The following is a 22318-nucleotide window of genomic DNA, read 5'->3' on the forward strand; positions in this document are numbered from 1 at the left end:
CTAGAGTCCACGGATGCCAGCACCATCTCAGCAGTCACAAGCGTGGCACCAGAGGACACAACTGTCTCTTCACCAGCCACCAGCAGCGCAACTGAGAACGTCACCCCAGAGTCCACTGATGCCAGCACCATCTCAGCTTTCACAAGCATGGCACCAGAGGACACAACTGTCTCCTCACCAGCCACCAGCAGCGCAACTGAGAACGTCACCCCAGAGTCCACGGATGCCAGCACCATCTCAGCTTTCACAAGCGTGGCACCAGAGGACACAACTTTCTCCTCACCTGACACACAAAGCACAACTGAATTCATCACCTCAGAGTCCACGGATGCCAGCACCATCTCAGCTGTCACAAGCGTGGCACCAGAGGACACAACTTTCTCTTCACCAGTCACCAGCAGCACAACTGAGAACGTCACCCCAGAGTCCACTGATGCCAGCACCATCTCAGCTTTCACAAGTGTGGCACCAGAGGACACAACTTTCTCCTCACCAGTCACCAGCAGCGTAACAGAGAACGTCACCCCAGAGTCCACGGATGCCAGCACCATCTCAGCTTTCACAAGTGTGGCACCAGAGGACACAACTTTCTCCTCACAAGTCACCAGCAGCGCAACTGAGAACGTCACCCCAGAGTCCACTGATGCCAGCACCATCTCAGCTTTCACAAGTGTGGCACTAGAGGACACAACTGTCTCCTCACCAGCCACCAGCAGCGCAACTGAGAACGTCACCCCAGAGTCCACTGATGCCAGCACCATCTCAGCTGTCACAAGCGTGGCACCAGAGGACACAACTGTCTCCTCACCAGCCACCAGCAGCGCAACTGAGAATGTCACCCCAGAGTCCACGGATGCCAGCACCATCTCAGCTGTCACAAGCGTGGCACCAGAGGACACAACTTTCTCCTCACCAGTCACCAGCAGCGCAACTGAGAACGTCACCCCAGAGTCCACGGATGCCAGCACCATCTCAGCTTTCACAAGTGTGGCACCAGAGGACACAACTTTCTCCTCACAAGTCACCAGCAGCGCAACTGAGAACGTCACCCCAGAGTCCACTGATGCCAGCACCATCTCAGCTGTCACAAGTGTGGCACCAGAGGACACAACTTTTTCCTCACCAGTAACCAGCAGCGCAACTGAGAACGTCACCCCAGAGTCCACTGATGCCAGCACCACCTCAGCTTTCACAAGTGTGGCACTAGAGGACACAACTTTCTCCTCACCAGTCACCAGCAGCGCAACTGAGAACGTCACCCCAGAGTCCACGGATGCCAGCACCATCTCAGCTGTCACAAGCGTGGCACCAGAGGACACAACTTTCTCCTCACCTGACACACAAAGCACAACTGAATTCATCACCCCAGAGTCCACAGATGCCAGCACCATCTCAGCTTTCACAAGCGTGGCACCAGAGGACACAACTTTTTCCTCACCAGTCACCAGCAGCGCAACTGAGAACGTCACCCCAGAGTCCACTGATGCCAGCACCATCTCAGCTTTCACAAGTGTGGCACCAGAGGACACAACATTCTCCTCACCTGACACACAAAGCACCACTGAATTCATCACCCCAGAGTCCACAGATGCCAGCACCATCTCAGCTTTCACAAGCGTGGCACCAGAGGACACAACTTTTTCCTCACCAGTCACCAGCAGCGCAACTGAGAACGTCACCCCAGAGTCCACGGATGCCAGCACCATCTCAGCTTTCACAAGCGTGGCACCAGAGGACACAACTGTCTCCTCACCAGTCACCAGCAGCGTAACAGAGAACGTCACCCCAGAGTCCACTGATGCCAGCACCATCTCAGCTTTCACAAGCGTGGCACCAGAGGACACAACTTTTTCCTCACCAGTCACCAGCAGCGCAACTGAGAACGTCACCTCAGGGTCCACTGATACCAGCACCATCTCACCTTTCACAAGCGTGGCACCAGAGGACACAACTGTTCCCTCAGCTATTACAAGCACGGCACAAGAGGATACAACTTTTTCTTCACCAGTCACCAGCAGCGCAACTGAGAACGTGACCTCAGAGTCCTCAACATATATTACCACCACAACAATTGTCACCAGTAATTCAACAGTAGTTACTGACAAGACAACATCAGAAGTTAGTACTATTATTTCTACCACATCTCCTCCTGCAACACCCACGATCCCAGATACCCAGAGCAGCCACACAACTACTCCTCAAGGTAAGAATCACTTCTTCTTTGTGAATACTGTATTTTTAAGATGGTTGTTTTTGCTCTGTCTCCAAAACTGGAACATCAAGATAGCTTCTGAATTGGGTTGCATGGACCCAGTCATGATGGTCCCTCTTTGGATTCCACTTATCAGGCCCCTAGAGGCATTCAGGCATCTTCCTTTAATACGGTTTCTACCCAAAGAACGAGTGTGTCCTGAATTTTCTTCCTTTCTTCAGGGACACGCACCTTCTCTGTATCTCCCTCTGTGCAGATCCTATTGGGATTTCTTTCATAATGGGGCAGCCTCATGTAGACATGCCTTTCCCCCACCTTCCTCCACAGAATACCGTATTTTTCGCCCTATAGGACGCACTTTCCCCCCTCCGAAAATGAAGGGGAAATGTGTGTGCGTCCTATGGGGCGAATGCAGGCTTTCGCTGAAGCCTGGAGAGCGAGAGGGGTCGGTGCGCACCGACCCCTTTCGCTCTCCAGGCTTCAGGAGAGCCCCACTGCCAGCCCCACAAGCTCGGGGGACAGCGGGGAGGCACAGCGTGCCTTTCCCACTGTCCCCCGACTTGGTTAGAAGGCTGGCGAGGGGGAGAATCCTGCTCCTCCCCGTCGCCAGCCCCACAAACTCGGGGGACAATGGGAGAGGCGCAGTGCGCCTTTCCCGCTGTCCCCCGACTTGGTTAGAAGGCTGGCGGAGGGCTTCCCCCTCCTCCAGCCCCGCAAGCTCCCAGAGCGATGCCAAAGCTGCACGCAGCTTCGGCATCACTCTGGGTCCCGTTCTGAGGGCTGGGGGAGGGGGAAGCTCGGGCTTCCCCCGCCCCAGCCCCGTGCCTGGGGGGAGAAATAATTTTTTCCCCTTTATTCCCCCCCCCCAAACTAGGTGCGTCCTATGGGCCGGTGCGTCCTATAGGGCGAAAAATACGGTAGTTTTCTTCTTCTTCCTTGTATCCCCCGTCGCCAGTCTTCAATACGATTCCCTGTCTCGGTGGAGCCAAGTCTGGCCTCAGTCTCCGCCTCTGTTATCCCAGGGGCTTGAGTGGAGATGCCATAGTTGGGGCTCTTCCATCCATCTGCCGGCTTTGGAGATCAAAGTTTATGTGCCCATGAGCTTTGCCCCTAGCTCTACCCCAAAGCCAATGTGGGACTTGTGTCATGCTCAGGCAATAAGCATGCTCAACTCAGACATCCTTGAAAGGGGGTTGGGAAAATCCATGGAGGAAAAAAGACTATCAGTGGCAGCTAGTCATGCAAGCTCAACAATTGGATGCAACTTGCTTCTTAGTACCAGTTGCAGAACAAAAGATTGCCAGACTAACAACAACAACAACAACAACAACAACAACAACAACAACAACAACAACAACAATAATAATAATAATAATTTATTATTTATACCCTGCTTCCAGCTGAATGCCTGGATTCAAAAAATGTGGTGATTTGCACACTCTCCAGTGGGAGAGAGCCCCCAGGAGGGTTTAAAAGAGGCAAAGTTAAACAGCAGTATGGAAACAAACTTGAAAGAGAAGTTGCTGAAGTACAACTGAAAACTATGGAGAGACCTGGTCTGAATAGAGATATTGGATTCTTGTCTCATTACATATGCTGAAGCGATTTTTGGTCATCTGCATACTATCCCTTGCTTCTTCCTGTAGAACTAATTGCAGTCGTTAACAGTCGTCAACAGGTTTACCATACCCATTGAGTCAATCACCCATCTCCTACTACCCTTCTGAGAAAAACCCCTCCCCACCCTCCCACTATATATAAGGGTCTGGTGACTTCTGTTTCAGTGTATCTGAAGATGTGTGCATGCACATTAAACCTTATACCCAGAACAAACTTAGTTTGTCTCTAAGGTGCTACTGGACATTAATATATATATATATATATCAATAGCAGTATGGTGTGGGGTTGTAGGTTGTTAGATCCTTTTTGATATCCTGTTTAGTTTGCTTACAGTGTTTGCGCCCCCCGCCCCCATCTCCCCTTCTGGCAATGAACAGACCACACACTGTTAAGTACATTTAAAATGCTTTACTTACAAAATCAAACTGGCTTGATTCATGCCTGCATGGGTGCAAAACACACACTCTTGTTTCAAACATGTGGTCTGAGCAAATTCAGACACCCCTGTTCTGATTGGTTACATGGCTTGAACACAGTGAGAGAAAGGAAGAGAAGCAACTTCGCTTCCTCCCTCACGGAGGTAAAGGGGTGTGACCTAGATGAGTCTAGGAGCAGACCTCTCTGGTCTTAACCCCTCCACGCACTAACTAGCCCTCCTGCATAGTTTGACTGCAATCCCCCACACATTCTACTTGCCCATCCTTTAAGCTTGCTTTCCGTGACACGGTTCCCCTCCTGATGTTTTGCACTGCAGCTCCTATCATCCCTGCCCATTGGACTTGGTAAAGCTGGCTAGGGTTGATGGGAGTTGGAGTCCACCACATATGGAGGGTGCCAGGTTGGGGTATACTGATTTAAGCTGTGAGGGGCAGTTCCCCCTGTCATTTTAAGGGATTCTGTTGCGGTGGGTGGGGTTCCCAACATTTCTTCTTTACAGAGATTGCTGCTTCTCTCTTCCAGCAAACGAATGTGAAAATGGAGGAACATACGATGGTGTTAAGTGTCTGTGCCTTGACAATTTATTCTATGGGCCGCGGTGTGAATTTGCTGCTGATGAGATCGATTCGGCTACATGTAAGTAGAAGCGAGTGCTACCTGACCCTATTCTTCCAGTCTAGTAGAAACTCCTGCCCTCTGCAGTGGCTTTTGTATTGAGAAAAACCAGGGCATCAGCAAACCCTCCAACACCCCTCAGATGAAAACAGGGACATTTCTCACTCCCTGCCAACTAACTCTCCTCGGCTCCCCATATTTTTTTTGCCCCCTCCCCAGAGCATATCCTATCAGAAGAAGGGCGAGTGCCACAACCACATAGCTAAAGGTAAAGGACCCCTGGATGGTTAAGTCCAGTCAAAGGCAGCTGTGGGGTTGTGGCGCTCATCTTGCTTTCAGGTCGAGGGAGCCGGCGTTTGTCCACAGACAGTTTTCTGGCTCATGTGGCCAGCATGACTGAACCACTTCTGGCATAGCGGGACACCGTGATGGAAACCAGAGCGCACAGAAATGCAGTTTACCTTCCCGCCAGAGCGGTATCTATTTATCTACTTGCGCTGGCGTGCTTTCGAACTGCTAGGTTGGCAGGAGCTGGGACAGAGCAATGGGAGCTCACCCCGTCGTGGGGATTTGAACCGCTGACCTTCTGATCAGCAAGCGCAAGAGGCTCAGTGGTTTAGACCACAACAGCAATGGGAAACAGCACATATGCCCTCCTCCATCCTGAAAAAACCCTTAATCCCTAATGCCTATGCCTCAGAGCTGGTGCATTACACGGGGCTGGACCTTGGATGGAGCAGCAAGGAGATGCCTCCTTGCCGCTGCCACTTGGGACAAGCGCCAGCTCATCTTCCTCCTCAAGCTCAGCAGCAGCTGCACTGGCAGGGGAATTAGGGACATTCTGGGATCAAATCAGAAGCTGATACGGTTTTCTTTTCTTTTTTTAAAAAAGATATTTATTAAAAGTTTAATAATTACAGAAAAAAGGAAGAAAACAATAAAAAATTCACAATACATCAAAAAAAGGAGAAAAACAAAAAATACAACAAAACAACAAAAAAGCAAAGACATTTAAAAAAATCACATCCAATATCTCTATATCTCTACCTTTCATTTACTTGTATCATCGACCTCCTCACACCTCCCTTTTTGTATTCTTGTTCAATTAGCTATTTCAGCAAATCCTTTCCATCTTTCTCAATTTTTGTTCTATAATTTATCTTAACACAATCTGACCTTAAATTTTACACTTTGTCCCATTAACAATCTATTTTTACTTAGTTCTTTATAACACCTCTGCTAAAACCATGTAACTTCATTCCAGCATCCTTCTAACATTTATTAATTTTACAGTATTTCTGTAAATATACTTTAAATTTTTTCCAATCTTTTCCCACCAACTCTTCTCCCTGGTCTCGGATTCTGCCAGTCATTTCCGCCAATTCCACAGAAGCTGATACGGTTTTCGTAACTCCGGGACCATTCCTGGAAAATGGGGACATTTGGAGGGTATGGATCAAGTGCACCTCCTTTCCCATGGACCCGAGCTGACCAATTCTAGAGTAGACATGTTTTTAATCACATGGCTAGAGGCCCCCAAGATGGGACTCTAAGATGCTGGCAAAAGCTTCTTCACTTTAGGAGGACCAATTTGCACAATGTTAAAGGTCAGGCTTTGGAAGCTGCTCAGAAGCTGCTGGATCGAACGAGTGAAGACATGCCCAGCTTTGACCAATAAACTGGAAGCGAGCTTGCAGGTTATGTGGGAATGTTGTGGGTAACAGGAGAGGATATATTGATTCATATTATCCTTCCTGACTTGCACTAGCAAGTTTCTTTATACAGCAGAGTGTGTTTCCCCTTTGCACAGCAAGAAGCTGGTTGCAGACTCCTGTGAGTCTCTCAAGATCAGGCATGTCCAAAGTCGGTTTTGGGGGCCTAATCTGGCCCGCCGGTCAGTTTAATCCAGCCTCTGTGGCAGCCCTCACAGCCCTTCACTTCATCAAATCTGTCCCTCTTTGAAAAAAGTTTGGACACCACTGCTTAAGATAATAAGCAATTCAATCTGGCTTGCCCAGATTGAAATATGTTCTGTTATTCCTGGTAAGACTCTTTTGATCTCTCCTAAAAGAATAAAGACACAATAGTCTTATTCATAAGTAACAAAAAGTAGTTTTACTCATGATCAGGCAGAGCACAGTGCGATCCCTGAAGGTAGGTTCTAGGCTTAAAGTTACAAATATGTACAAACAGGTCTACCCCATACAGTGGTAACCTCGGGTTACATACGCTTCAGGTTACAGACTCCACTAACCCAGAAATATTACCTTGGGTTAAGAACTTTGCTTCAGGATGAGAACAGAAATCATGCTCCGGTGGCGCAGCAGCAGCAGTTAGCTAAAGTGGTGCTTCAGGTTAAGGACAGTTTAAGGTTAAGAACGGACCTCCAGAACGAATTAAGTACGTAACCAGAAGTACCACTGTATGGAAGATAACCCAGGGACGTGCAGTCCAGGTGAAGCAGGGAGCAGACAGGATGAAAAGGGAGAGAGGTGGCTACGTGACTTGGCCTTTTACCAGGTCTGGAAAGGTCACGCTCACCTAACTAGTCACATGCAAAAGGAAGGATGCTCCAGCCAGGTGTAACAGGAAGTTCAACTGGCTGGACCAACATTCCCCACGCATGTTCACTCTAGGCAAACAGGAAATGTTGTACTTGACTGCTCCAGAGGATTACATCCCACAAGTTACACAGACCTTGTCTTCAGCAGTTTAAGTAGAAATAGTATTTTTTTTAAAAAAACAAAGCTGTTGGCTGGTGTGAAGAACCTACTGCTCTTGCTGCCGGCACAGGGACTGGCTTTCAAGGTTTGACAGCTACTTTGCTGGAAAGCTCCTTGTCCCTGCTGCTAATATGGGTCTCTCTCTTTCTCTCCGCTTTAGTAAACGTGCCCGTGGAATTTGCTGCCAAGGTGAAGATCACCAACAGGGAGTACGAAAAGGAATACGACGACAAAAACTCAGAAAAGTTTAAAATACTGGAGGCAGAATTTAAGAAGGAGGTAACCATGAGTCGTTAGCTCACCCTCAAACATCTTCTCTTGCCACTCTCACCTGAAAAGGTCTTTTTCTTTGTTTATGAAGATATTTCTGTTTCATGCCTTTGTTTATGAAGATATTCTGTGTTTCCCACCACCCCCGACATTATAGATGGGACAAATCTACAAGAATGTGGACGGATACCGTGATGTGATGATACTGAGCGTGAAGTGAGTACTTGAGGCAGAGACCAGCTTGCGAGAGAGATATACAGTGGTGTCAGAGCTGCCCAAGGTCCCAGCTCACAAAGGACCAACGCCAGTTCGTCGTTATATACAAAAGTCTTTATTGAAGTTCATTTTCAATTTGACAGCCGCAGTGTGCAGCTCTACGTCTGAAACTCTAGACCGCCGAAGCTCCGTCTGAATCTCCTCCCCCCATACACCAGTTTAAGACTCTAGCCTTGCTCCACCTCTTCCTTTGCTCTTTCCTCCTCTGGCTCCACCTGTCAGCTGGGGTCTCGCCCTTCCTAGACTCTTCTGACGCTGAATCCCCATAGTCTTCTCCTTGCCTCCGGCGGGCTTTAGGACCTGGTTCCCAATCCGGGTTTTCTGCTGTCCCGCGCGCCTGTACATTTGAACTTGGCGCGCGCGCCCAGCCGGCAACCTTCCTCCTGACCGTTACACTGCTCCTGTCACTGCTTCCCCCTTCGGGGGGGGGGGGCTAGCTGGACCCGACCTCCCTTCCGTTCCTTCACTCTCCGATGGAGGCGTGGTCAGCCCTGACTCATATTCTCTCCCTGCTGGAGGAGACGCTGGCCCTGCCCCATGGGACTCCTCCCCCCCACTACGCTCTGGTGGGGAAGCTGGTCCTGATTTCCAGCTGCTGCTTTGGGAGTCCCCGCTGGCCCCTTGTTTCTGGTGAGTGTCCCCCGGGACCCCCCTTGCCCTGACCATAGGCGCCTCCTTCTGGGAATCTTCTGATTCGCTGGAGAAGCTCATGGAATCTCTCGGGTCACTGCCATACTCCCCTACGCTCCCCTCCGATTCTTCCCCTTCGCTCTCCATTTCCTCTCTCCCCTGTGCCTCTGTTCCAGAGTCCCTGACAAGTGGTACCTCAGGTTACATACGCTTCAGGTTACATACGCTGCAGGTTACAGACTCCGCTAACCCAGAAATAGTACCTCGGGTTAAGAACTTTACTTCAGGATGAGAACAGAAATCGCGCAGCAGCGGCGTGGCGGCAGCGGGAGGCCCCATTAGCTAAAGTGGTTAAGGCTTCAGGTTAAGAACAGTTTCAGGTTAAGAGCCAATCTGGACATATAATTCAGTTATGCATACTTTTAAAAAATCTATCGATTTTATCTATATAGTATTGATAATCCTAGAATCGTAGAGTTGTAGAGTTGGAAGGGACCTCGCGAGTCATCTGGTCCAACCCGCTGCAATGCAGAAGTCTTCCACACAACCCTCAGATTAAGAGTCTCATACTCTTAAACCACAGAGCCTAGGACTTACCGATCAGAAGGTCGGCGGTTCGAATCCCCGTGACGGTGTGAGCTCCTGTTGCTCAGTCCCAGCTCCTGCCAACCTAGCAGTTTGAAAGCACGTCAAAGTGCAAGTAGATAAATAGGTACCACTCCAGCGGGAAGGTAAACGGCGTTTCTGTGCGCTGCTCTGGTTCGCCAGAAGCGGCTTAGTCATGCTGGCCACATGACCCGGAAGCTGTACACCGGCTCCCTCAGCCAATAAAGCAAGATGAGCGCCTCAACCCCAGAGTTGGTCATGACTGGACCTAATGGTCAGGGGTCCCTTTACCTTTACTCTGCCAACTGAGCTATTATTGTACAGTGGTACCTTGGGTTAAGAACTTAATTCGTTCTGAAGGTCTGTTCTTAACCCGAAACTGTTCTTAACCTGAAGCACCACTTTAGCTAATGGGGCCTCCTGCTGCCGCCGCGCTGCCAGAACACGATTTCTGTTCTCACCCTGAAGCAAAGTTCTTAACCTGAAGCACTATTTCTGGGTTAGCAGAATCTGTAACCTGAAGCGTATGTAACCTGAAGCGTATGTAACCCGAGGTACCACTGTACTATTTTATTTACACTGGATACACAGTCTGTTTGAACAAAAAGAAGCAGCCCCCCCCCCATTCTTATTATCAAACCACAAAATGGTGGCTCACCATCTGAGATGTTGTACTCCCTCCACTGTTGTTTTAGCAATGGCAGCATCGATGTGAACTTCACGATCATCATGGAAATCAATATGCCGAACAACATCAGTGCTATCGATAGAGAGATCATCAACCGGACACAGGAGCTCGTGAAGGAGTTGGAACACGCCAACGCCAGAAACTGTAGCCAGCAGGACAAAGGTAAGTTCTGAAGAACAGAGTTCCAGTTTCAATATTGCTTCCCTCCTCTGAGCAAAGTTCCAGGGACTTAGCTATAAAGTTTGGTTTCCTTAGCATCAAATAACACCAGAGACTTGTGGTCCCTTTATGAACAAATATTCAGATATGTATATATTTTTGGCCTCTGGGAACTGATACACAGTGACGTATCTCTTGGTTACATCAAGAAAGGACTATTCACTGTTGGAGAGAGAAGGTTTGGGAAGAGATTCTTGACCTTTCTTAGCAGAGTTAGCACTATGGTTGATTGCTATGTGAAAACTTGGTTGGATTTTACATCTGCCCTCATCTACCTTTAAACAAACGTTTCCATTGAAAGTACTTAGGCTAGAATAAATCACAGACACCTAGCCGATCAGTGAAGTTTTTACTTACAGAGTCCCAGTAGTTCCAGTAAACAAGTCTCATCTATCGGCAGTAAAAGTAATGAATAAGAAAGGTTCCAAATGACTTAAAAAAGCAAAGAACTTGGCCTCATTACAAAAAATATAATGCAGTCTTTGTGTTAGCAAAGACACGCAGGCTGTGTAAATCTCCAAGCTAGGGAGATTTACCCATGTGTGTGTTTTGTTGAGCTGGTTTGAGGTTTGCTCCGATTTAGCACTAGAAAGCAGGCGGGCTTTTCCCTGGGAAAGGACCGGAGCAATAGGAAAACTGCTAAGACCCGTGTATTTGATGTAGAAAGTGTTGATTAAATGGAAAACTGTTTTCTAGGCAAGCGACAAGCAGAGGTGTGGATGAGTCCTGTCTTTGTGACACACATTAGATAGTTTAGGGTGTGCAGGGTAATAATAATAATAATAATAATAATAATAATAATAATAATAATAATAATATTCTGGAACTGAACAATACAATCTTCTCCTTCTTGTTCCAGACTACTGTTTCCGTGTTTTAGAGTCCCCCGCTCTGGTTAGAAATTTTTCGGCAGAAGGTGAGTACTAGATATGGGAATGGGAGGGTGAAGGGAGAGCCTGTTAGCGCAGTTGGCTCCGGCTGGCTTCAGGAGCTGCTTGCTGCCATGGTGCCCGCCATTTTTCTTGCGCCACGGCAGCGAGCAGCTCCCTGAAGCCAGCGAGAGCCAACTGCACTATCAGGCTGGCACCTCCTAGGCAACGGCTGCCCACCCATGGCTCCTGAGCCTTCCCTGATCTGCCAAAACAAAGGGGGAAGGGGATCAGGGAAGGCTCCAGAGTCACGGGCAGGTAGCGCGCCATTGCCCAGTTTTTTTAAAAAATAACTCTCCACATTTACAATTCATTCTTACTCTAATCCTAAGCCTATTTGATACTTTCAAGTAACTTCTAATTATCTTATGTTACAATATTCACCATATTTTTTCGCTCTATAAGACGCACCAGACCACAAGACGCACCTAGTTTTTGGAGGAGGAAAACAAGAAGAAAAAAATTCTGAATCTTAGAAGCCAGAACAGCAAGAGGGATCGCTGCGCAGCGAAAGCAGCAATCCCTCTTGCTGTTCTGGCTTCTGGGATAGCTGCGCAGCCTGCATTCGCTCCATAAGACGCACACACATTTCCCCTTACTTTTTAGGAGGGAAAAAGTGAGTCTTATAGAGCAAAAAATACGGTAGCTAAATAGTCTTTAAATTTCTTGCAATCTTCTTGATATTCCTCTTCTTTCTGATCGCGGATTCTTCCAGTCAGGTCGGCCAGCTCCTAAAAGTCCAACATCTTCATCTGCCATTCTTCTACTGCTGGTAGTTCTTGAGATTTCCAGGTTTTAGCTAGTAGCAGTCTTGCCGCTTTAGTGGCATACGAAAACTAACATCTTTTTGGGGGCAGTTCCAATCCTATTATTCCAAGTAGGAAGGCTTCTGGTTTTTTAATAAATGTATTTTTCAACATTTTTTCAGCTCATTATAAATCTTTTCCCAGAAGTCATTCACCTTAGGACACGTCCACCACATATGATAAAAAGTACCTTCTTTTTCTTTACACTTCCAGCATAAATTATCATTTGTGTGGTAGATCTTTGCTAATTTTAATTTTTTCCCCTCCCCCCCTCCAATTTTAAAGGCGCGGCTTATATTTGGGTGCGGCTTATATTCGGGCCAATACGGTATCCCACCCCTGAGACTGGGTGTCATTGACAAACCCATGCTCCATGTATCTCTCTGCTTTTTAAGATTTCCCAGTGATTGGTCTGGGTTATTCCACCAGGAAATCTCTCATTTAGGCACTGAAAGTAGACTTTCTAAGTTTCAGCAAACTGACTCGTTATGCCCCTTTGCTTTGACTTGCGCCAAACGACCAGATTTCTTCCTTTTTTTCGTTCCCAGATTATTGCAAAAATATCGTCAAGCCTCAATATGAAGCCTACTATTATGCCGATATGTCCACGGGAACATTGCGCTGTATTACCAACTGCATCAAGGGCACAAAGATTTCCTGGAACTGCCACTATGGAGAGTGTCGCATTCGTGAAACAGGCCCCGAGTGCTTGTAAGTGGACAGGCGGCGGGGGCGTAGCAGAAACCCCCCCCAGCTCCAGGCTCTTCAGACCACCCACTACTTAAAGCTTTAAATAATGACCCCTATACCTGTCTGCACTCTCTCTCACACACACACCCCATTCCCCCCCCACATGTCCTGCAAAAGTTCTCGTTAGCACGTTGGTAACTAAATGTAGGGACACAGGTGGCGCTGTGGGTTAAACCACAGAGCCTAGGACTTGCCGATCAGAAGGTCGGTGGTTCGAATCTCTGTGACGGGATGAGCTCCCGTTGCTCGGTCCCTGCTCCTGCCAACCTACCAGTTCGAAAGCATGTCAAAGTGCAAGTAGATAAATAGGTACCGCTCTGGTGGGAAGGTAAACGGCGTTTCCGTGCACTGCTCTGCTTCGCCAGAAGTGGCTTAGTCATGCTGGCCACATGACCCAGAAGCTGTACGCCTGCTCCCTGGGCCAATAAAGCGAGATGAGCACCACAACTCCAGAGTCGGTCACGACTGGACCTAATGGTCGGGGTCCCTTTACCTTTACCTAACAAAATGTAAACATAGCAAAATTTGCACACACCAACTGGCAGAGAAAGTGGGGGGTGGGGGGCGGGGCGTGGGGGTGGGGCGTGGTCCGCCCTGGGTGTCATCCCTGAGGAGGGGTGACATCGCCACGCCGCCCCCCGGGACGCTTGCCGCAGGCAACGCCCTCGTGGGATGATTATTGCTGGCTGCAGACAGCGCCCCCCGGACGCTAGCCACGCCTTTTGTCCTTGCTCAGGACACCATATTGCCAAAGTCCACCCCTGTATTCTGCCTTCAGTTCTCTTTCTCGTTCTCGTGAGCGTCAGTCCTGCTGTGACTTCCATCTTCCTCAGTTATTTTCATCCTGATATAATGTGGGTAAGAGAATGCATGTGTATTGGGACATTTCTAGACGAAGCGTGAAGGGACACCAAACGCTTGCAGATGAAGATGTCAGTGTCCTCAATCAGGTTGCATGCTAAGGTTTGGGGTATAGCAACCTCTCTATCTTTTCCCTCACAGTTGCAGTGATATGGACAAGTTTTGGTACACAGGAGATTTTTGCGAGACACGCTTCCAGAAGAGTGAGGTGGGCCTTGGTATTGGGCTCGCCATTTTGTTTGTGACCAGTGCTGTCCTGGCTTTCTTCCTCTTCAGAGCCATGAGGAAGAAATCTAAAGAGAGGTAAGAAACACAAGAGTTCCAATGGAGAACTTAATTCACTGAGAGAGAGAGAGAAAGAATGATGGATGAATCTATCATTCTCGGTTTCTCTCAGTTTATCCCCCACCCTGCCAACTTTTTCAGTTCTTGCCTCATTAGTTTGCATAATATATATATATATATATCCCCATGTCCATTTTTGCAAGCAAATTCCCCGTATATAATGGTTTTTAATATACAGTATTTTCACCGGGGGGGGGGGGGAGGATACAGTATTTTCACGAATATAAGCATTTTCGTGCACAATTTTTCACAACACACTTTCTTTCGTGCTTGTTTCAGTTCAAGAACTGCATGGAAAATTCAGAAAACAATGGGGGGTTTTCTGAAGGGCTGCTGTGTTTTAGTTCACACATTGCCCTGCATAAATGTGAATTGTTAGGCGACTTCACATTAATACAGTGGTACCTCGGTTTTCGAACGTAATCCATTCCAGAAGACCTTTCGGCTTTCGAAACGTTTGAAAACAGAGGTGCAAAGGACCGTCTGCAATTTCCATTGAGAAAATTGGGGGGGGGGACACCCACACAAGCTAAGCCGTTTGACTTCTGAGGCGCATTCGAAAACGGAAGCAATTACTTCCAGCTTTTCGGCTTCTAAGACGCTAGAAAATCGAGATACCATTGTATGTTGTTATGTACTGAGTTGAATAGGATCCAAACTGCAGCAGTCTGATTGGTCCTAGAACAATAGGATTCAGAATGCAGCAGTCTGATTGGTCCAAGAACAATGCAGCAGTATGATTGGTTGGCAGGAACCACCCAATCATGCTCCAGATATACGGTAAGTGAATCCACAACCTGATTGGCTTACATTAGAATTCCAGAATTAACCAATCATGTGCAGCCCATTGTGTAAATAATGTATATAAAGCAGATACTTTGAGGGGACTTTTATTCATTCCTCCTCACCACTATGAGCTGAATAAAGAGCATGAAATCACTTTGCGACTCTGAGTATATTTCATATGTGAACTGAACGAAGTTTTCTCTTGAGTTAGAAAAGGCCCAGGTTGTCCTCGGATCTCTGAGAGGGACGTGCAGGAACATTAACAGGGATATATTTCTGGGTTGTGTAAATGGGGGTGCAGGTAGAAAGAATTGAAAAATTGGACTTCTGAGGCTGTTGCAGGAATTTATGTCTAGGTTGGGGGGGGGTTGCCCCTCCAGCAGATATCATGCACATGCAGCCCACTACCAAAACCAGCACAATCACGTTTGTGACTTTTGTGAGTTGTCCCCACAAAACACTTCATCACAGTTTCTTCCTATCTATTCAAAGGGCCTCTGCTGCACCATACCAAATGTAAGAATTCACTGATAAATGTATCTACGTACTGGCTCACTTCATATAGACATGTGAGCTCAGCTACTCAGCAGCCCCTCTGCCTGAGTGATAATCGCTGGCATCCTGATACCTGAGTGCCAGACAGGTATTGTTATTCCAGAAATAACAAACCCAGATGAAGACAAAATTGTGTGATTAACTTGGCTGGGAAACAGGGAAATGTAAAGATCTTTTTTGTTACACTTGATGGGTGTTTGGTGGAGGGCAAGGAGAACCATAGGGCAGGGTCCAGGATGCTCAGATTACTGCCACCAGACCTCCCCTTTCATGTAACCGTGATGTATGAGTGATGTAGTTTGGAGGGGGGGTAACATGGGGATTATAATAAAAGTTTGGGGGCTATTTTATTTGGGGCTTCCATCTTGTTCCACCTTGTGGCAGGTGGGAGTCCTGTTGCGACAGTCTTCAATAAAGACCAAGCCTACTGGCTGCTGTTTTGCTCTGGTATTCCTGGCTGGTGTCCTTGTTTTTTGTCCGAGGGAGCCCTCAGATTTCTCCGTTAACAAGGCAGAACATGGAGGATGTGGTGATGGGGAAGAGAGAGGGACAAGGACAGCCCACCCGTTAGGTAGAGTGAGGCTGCTGCCTCAGGCCGCAAAAGCCCTTGAGCTGGCACCCCTGTGGGAGGGAGAGAGAGAGAGAGAGAATGTGCAACCTTTTCCGGGAGGCGTCATCCTAGGAGTGACCTGTGTATATTGTTCTTGCAGCTTCCTTGACGGAGAGGAGCTCTGGTATGTGGAAGATGAAGAGGAAGAGTGGAAGCCTTCCGCAGGCCTGAGCATCGTGAATAAAGCAGCCTGCGAGGATGGTAATGATTCATTATGTTATAAGAAAAACTGCTCCTTTTCCCTTATGGGGTATTCCAGAGCCCCCATAGAGTCCTTAAGTGGGTTCCCTATTGGTAGGAGAGAATAACAGAGTCCAACCAGAGTACAGTCATACCTCATGTTATGTTCGCTTCAGGTTGCGCGTTTTCAGGTTGCGTCCCGGAAGTACCGGAAAGGGTTACTTCTGGGTTTCGCTGCTCGCGCATGCGCAGACGCACAAAATGACGTCACGCGCATGTGCAGACGTGGCGAATTGTGACCCGCGCATGCACAGACGCGCAGTCACAGGTTGCGTTCTTTTCAGGTTGCAAACAGGCCTCTGGAACGGGTCCCGTTTGCAACCAGAGGTACCACTGTATATTGAGAAGCAAAGCAGCTAGTAAGCCTGATCTTTATTCAAGGAACTGTTGCAACAGGGTCCCCACTCGACACACGCAGGAGAGAGGAGAACCCAGAACAATGCTGCGCAAGCCCTTATATAGTCTCTTGAAACTGCCCAACCTGTAGCTCAAGACCACCCCATATATATATATATATATGCACACACACACACACACACACACACAAGCAGAAATCCTGTGTGTGTATCTGAAGAAGTGTGCATGCACACGAAAGCTCATACCAAGAACTAACTTAGTTGGTCTTTAAGGTGCTACTGGAAGGAATTTTTTTATTTTGACTATGGCAGACCAACACGGCTACCTATCTGTAAGCAGAAATCCTGTTTGCCAGGATACCTGATAATGGTTACTGATTGCATTACCTGGGCAGCCTCGGCATTCTTTGGTGATGGTTAATACTTTAGTTCTTGAATCCAGGTCACAGGCTCACCCCAAGGTAAAGATAAAGGGACCCCTGACTATTAGGTCCAGTTGTGACTGACTCTGGGGTTGCGGTGCTCATCTCGCTTTATTGGCCGAGGGAGCCGGCGTACAGCTTCCGGGTCATGTGGCCAGCACGACTAAGCTGCTTCTGGCGAACCAGAGCAGCGCACGGAAACGCCGTTTACCTTCCCACCGGAGCGGTACCTATTTATCTACTTGCATTTTGACATGCTTTCGAACTGTTAAGTTGGCAGGAGCAGGGACCGAGCAACGGGAGCTCACCCCGTCGCGGGGATTCGAACCACTGACCTTCTGATCGGCAAGCCCTAGGCTCACTCTATTCATACACAAATACGCCCTTAAGACAGGATTTGCAAGCAAAAAGACAATGGGAAGGCTTTCCTCATTTGCCTCCCTTACCTCAGAGTTATATTTGAGGTCATTGGGAGAGTCCAAATGACTTCAGGATTGCTCTCCCATACTATTTCAGACACATGGTTCATATATTTAGATATGTGTGCATTTACGAATATTGATTCTGTATTTGAGACCTTAAAATTCTTATAACAATTATGCCCTCAGCATAATTGCAGCGTGATATCTTGCTGGCCACAGGCCAGGACCAGAGGCATAGCATGAGGGCAGGAAGGAGGGGGATGCGAACACCAAGAGCCTTGTCGGCCAGCCGGACTCTCTCCTGGGCAGGTGGGCAGGAAGCGCAACATGACCCCATGAACTCTCCATGCCCTGTGCCTGCCCAGCGGCAGGTTTTGTTCACCCTCCACGCCTCGCCTGCATTCCCAGCTGGCACGCACACCCCGGGTGCCAGCAAAGGACGCAACACCACCGGCCAGGACTGTCTTCTCAGAGCTTTGGCTCAAAACTCTGGTGCAATGCAGCCCCAAAATTTAGAATCGTAGGGTTCGAAGGGACCACGAGGATGATGTAGTCCAACCCCCTGCAATGCTGTAATCTTTCCCCCAATGTGGGGCTCGAACCCTGTGATTAAGAGTCTCTGTCTCTACCGACTGAGCTATTCCCTTAGAGAGGAAGAAGTGAGAAGCCTCACTGTGTGCACCCAGGAAAGGCTGTGTAAGAGGCGGAAAGGGGCTTTCTGGGTTACGGCCAATAAACCATTCCAATACTCTTGCTGCTCTTAAATTAAGAAATACAGTGGTGCCTCGCAAGACGAAATTAATCCGTTCCGCAAGTCTCTTCGTCTTGCGGTTTTTTTGCCTTGCGAAGCACGGCTATTAGCAGCTTAGCAGCTTAGCGGCTATTAGCGGCTTAGCGGCTATTAACGGCTTAGCGGCTTAGCAGCTATTAACGGCTTAGCGTCTTAGCGGCTATTAACAGCTTAGCGGCTTAGCGGCTATTAGCGGCTTAGCGGCTATTAACGGCTTAGCAGCTTAGCGGCTATTAACGGCTTAGCGGCTTAGCGGCTATTAACGGCTTAGCGGCTTAGCGGCTATTAACGGCTTAGCGGCTTTAAGAAAAAGGAAACAAACTCGCAAGAACTCACAAGACGTTTCGTCTTGCGAAGCAAGCCCATAGGGAAATTCGTCTTGCGAAGCGACTCAAAAAACGCAAAACACTTTCGTCTAGCGAGTTTTTCGTCTTGCGAGGCATTCATCTTGCGAGGTACCACTGTACTAATACTATGTGGAAGGAGCGTTCTTGTTTTTGTTTGTGACTATGACATGCATTTTTGTGTTTCTGTATTGTAAACAGCCCTGTGATCCTTGGAAGAAGGGTGGTATACAAATAATGATAATAATAATAGTAATACTCTTTGTTTCTTAGGACTTGAAGACAGAAAGCAGGTGTTCAGACCAACTCTTGATGCAGTAGATACTGAAATGCAGGTACGTACAGCTATAGTTTTATCTTGGGCAGATTTTTTTCGGTTATCATCTCCTGAGATCAATCGACAGATGATGATTGTGTAGACAGCGAAAGCAAGCATGGAGATCTGCGCCATTATGAAACATGAGAGATATAGTACAGTGGTGCCCAGCAAGACGAATGCCTTGCAAGACAAAAAACTCGCTAGACGAAAGGGTTTTTGGTTTTCTGAGCTGCTTCGCAAGACGATTTTCCCTATGGGCTTGCTTTGCAAGACGGAAACGTCTTGCAAGTTTGTTTCCTTTTTCTTAACACTGTTAATACAGTTGCGACTTGACTTCGAGGAGCAACTCATAGAACACGGTGTGGTAGCCTTTTTTGAGGTTTTTAAAGACTTTGGTGATTTTTGAAGCTTTTCCAAAACTTTCCCGACACTGTGCTTCGCAAGACAAAAAAAATCGCAAGACGACAAAACTCGCGGAACAAATTAATTTCGTCTTGCGAGGCACCACTGTAATAGCCATCGGTCAACATATGAATCATTGCCAGCACCAGTTACTATTTTTTAAATTTCTATTCCGCCCTTCATCCGAGGATAACTGGGGGGGGGGTGTTAAAATGTAGAAACACAAAAATACATAACATAGTAACAAACAACACACACACCACACAGTTCGAAAGGCCTGAGCCATTTGAGTCTTTATAGGTCAAAACCAGCACTTTGAATTGGGCTGAGAAACTGATTGGCAGCTGGTTATATGATTGGCAGTCGGTTATATGCTCAAACCATCTTGCCCCGGTGAGCAACAAGGCCACTGAAGCTTCCGAACCGTCTTCAGAGACAGCCCTACATATAACACTTTGCAGTAATCCACCCTAAGGGTTACCGGAGCATAGACAACAGAAGTTAAGCTATCCCAGTCCTAATAGGGCACAACTGGACCACCAGCTGAAGCTGATGGAAGGCTATTGAGGCCACCTGAACCTCAAGCAACAGCAAAGGTTCCAGGAGGACCACCCAAGCTATCTTATCTGCTCCTTCAGAGGGAGAAGGCAACCTCCCGTCCATCTGGTCAAGGGAACCGCCCACTGACAGTGCCTCAGTCCTATCTGGATTGAGCTTCAGTTTGTTGGCTCTCATCCAGTCCTTTACTGAAGCAAGACAACGGTCTTGTCACCCCTCCCTTAAAATTGCTGAGCCCCTTCTCCATATTAATTAGCAAATGTGGCAGTAAAAAGGGAGGATATTTCAGTTCAGACTTAGCTGTGTGATGCAAATACACAAGTGATTAGGTTTCGTTTTTTCTATAAAAATAAATAAATTTAAAACGACAATTCCAAACACCAATTTGTTTTTTTCACATCTCCTTTGTTAACAAGCTCTGTTGATTCCACAGATCCAAAATCATAATTTATAAAATTTCATAAACTGTATGCATGCCAAAAATTGATAAAAGTATCCTAAATGTGTATAGCTTTGTCATGCATATCCTGTACCCCTTACATAAGCAATAAGCTTGCCGTCGTGGCAAACTCATAGAACTTTGATTCTCATTCAGCAGTTGTGGCAATTTTATTCTGCCTGTGATATTTTGCAACGATCACAGGCAATATTCACTCTGTTAAATATGCAGCTACTTTCAAAGTCAGGAAGAAGCAGAGTTTCACGTTTCTTCTGGTTTCAAATGAGCCCTGCTTTTTCATGGACCTCACAACACACTTTATGTTAAGTTGTGGGTGAACATATCAGACGACACAGCGATTCTTCAAACAGCTCTTGTTTATTCACAGGCCAGGACAGAACTGAACTGAAGGGTTCAGTCAGCCTGCTTATATAGAGCTCCAGTACAACGTTACTGTAAGAACTTTCTAAAACTATCCAATCACTGAACTTTCGATCCCTTATTTGCATAACTATCTACAGTATCCCCCTGCTGGCCCAGGGTGAGAACTTCAGTACATAACACTTTATACTTCTTCTCTTTGCAGCTGCAGTTCCAGAAGCCAGAGGTAACAACCCAGTGTTGATTCCCATCCTGGGACTCGTTTCGGATAGTTCCCTTCAGGAGTTGAGGTGAATGAAGAAACCTAACACCCAACGGATCGCAACTGGAAGCCCACTAACAGAAAGGCGGGTCTAATGGGTGGCAGTGGAGTTCAGCATGCCAGCTTTAAAAAATTCTTCTGAAACTGTTTCCTGGATGAGACTCTCAGCCTATTATGAAGAAGACCACTCTGTTGAAAACAGATCCGTGGAGGAACCAACAAAGAGTACACATGACTGTTTGCACCAAGAATCCATAAACTGTGCTACAATCCATGGAGGGAAGGAAACATCATGGAGTGGTTCATTCGATATCCCTAAGCAATATATGTTGGAGTCCTCATCTTTAAATTACATCCAGGTGTGGTCAACCCATTTTTGTGTGTGCCCCCAATACACCCCTCCTAATTTGCCATTTTTAAAAAAATACAGGGTGATTCATAATGATACAGTTTCAACGTGCTATAAAAAAAGAAGAATATATCTTACGTCACCTGTAACAGAATTGTAGGGGAATGTTGAAAGTTTTTTTTAGAAACAGTCACAGATGTTCTTTGTGTACACCCTTTGTCACATGACACACATCGAACCAGTAATCCATTTCTGCCCAAACGCGACTCACCCTACGTGTTGATTTTCCCAGGCTTTGTTGAATGGCGGTGCAAACACTATCGACGACTTCTTCCAATACACATGGTTGTCCAGGACTTCTACGTTTGCACAGACAACCCATAGATTCAAATCTAATATATCACCATCAATACCTTACTCTGGAACTGATTTTAATTTATAATATTAATCTTTTTTGGCGGTTTTGGTTTCCTGTTTTTAACTCTGCCTTTTATTGTTACCTTTAATATTTGGTTTATTTTTTTCGTAAAACAAGAGATTCTATTTGCAATTAAGCAGCACATGCATTTTACAAAAGAAAAGAATTTAAAAGCATGGCAAATCGTGTGTGTGTGACATTCAAATTCCTTTTGTTGGGGAGTTAACTGTGTACCAGGCATGTGGGGGTGAAAAGGCAGTTTTTCAGAAAGCCACATGGAAAGATTAAATAGCCGCCACCAAAATCAGATTTTTCTTTGGCAAATAAAAGGAGAGGAAAAAAGACAAGGAATGTGACAGATTGAGGGTGTTCTATCCTTGTGTGTGCCAAGCATTATAGCACTTTAGCCATAGTTTTGGTCTGCCAAGTAACAGCTTTTAGGTAAAGGTAAAGGGACCCCTGACCATTAGATCCAGTCGTGGCCGACTCTGGGGTTGCAGCGCTCATCTCGCTTTATTGGCCAAGGGAGCCGGCGGACAGCTTCCGGGTCATGTGGCCAGCATGACTAAGCCGCTTCTGGCGAACCAGAGCAGCGCGCAGAAATGCTGTTTACCTTCCTGCCAGAGCGGTACCTATTTATCTACTTGCACTTTGACATGCTTTCGAACTGCTAGGTT

At 47.1% G+C, this 22318-nt stretch overlaps 1 protein-coding gene across 1 annotated transcript; it reads left to right on the top strand.

Annotated features, from left to right (window-relative positions):
- The first annotated feature begins 1964 nt into the window (after nt 1–1964).
- Nucleotides 1965–21404, top strand: LOC308571260 (mucin-3A-like). Its single transcript, XM_081166859.1, has 11 exons — nt 1965–2203; nt 4793–4906; nt 7769–7887; nt 8036–8094; nt 10086–10240; nt 11157–11213; nt 12581–12743; nt 13785–13946; nt 16040–16140; nt 18787–18848; nt 20818–21404. The coding sequence occupies exons 4-11, from the start codon at nt 8036–8038 to the stop codon at nt 20854–20856; spliced, it is 798 nt and encodes a 265-aa protein (XP_081022985.1). The 5' UTR covers nt 1965–2203; nt 4793–4906; nt 7769–7887; the 3' UTR covers nt 20857–21404.
- Nucleotides 21405–22318: the final 914 nt, after the last annotated feature.

This window comes from Podarcis bocagei, assembly GCF_964188305.1.
Source record: "Podarcis bocagei genome assembly, chromosome: 13".
NCBI lineage: Eukaryota > Metazoa > Chordata > Lepidosauria > Squamata > Lacertidae > Podarcis > Podarcis bocagei.

Coding starts and splice junctions, on each gene's coding strand:
- LOC308571260 (XM_081166859.1), top strand. CDS start 8,036: ATGGGACAAATCTACAAGAATGTGGACGGATACCGTGATGTGATGATA. Junction 13,947..16,039: donor AGGAAGAAATCTAAAGAGAG/GTAAGAAACACA, acceptor TTGTTCTTGCAG/CTTCCTTGACGGAGAGGAGC. Junction 16,141..18,786: donor TAAAGCAGCCTGCGAGGATG/GTAATGATTCAT, acceptor TTTGTTTCTTAG/GACTTGAAGACAGAAAGCAG.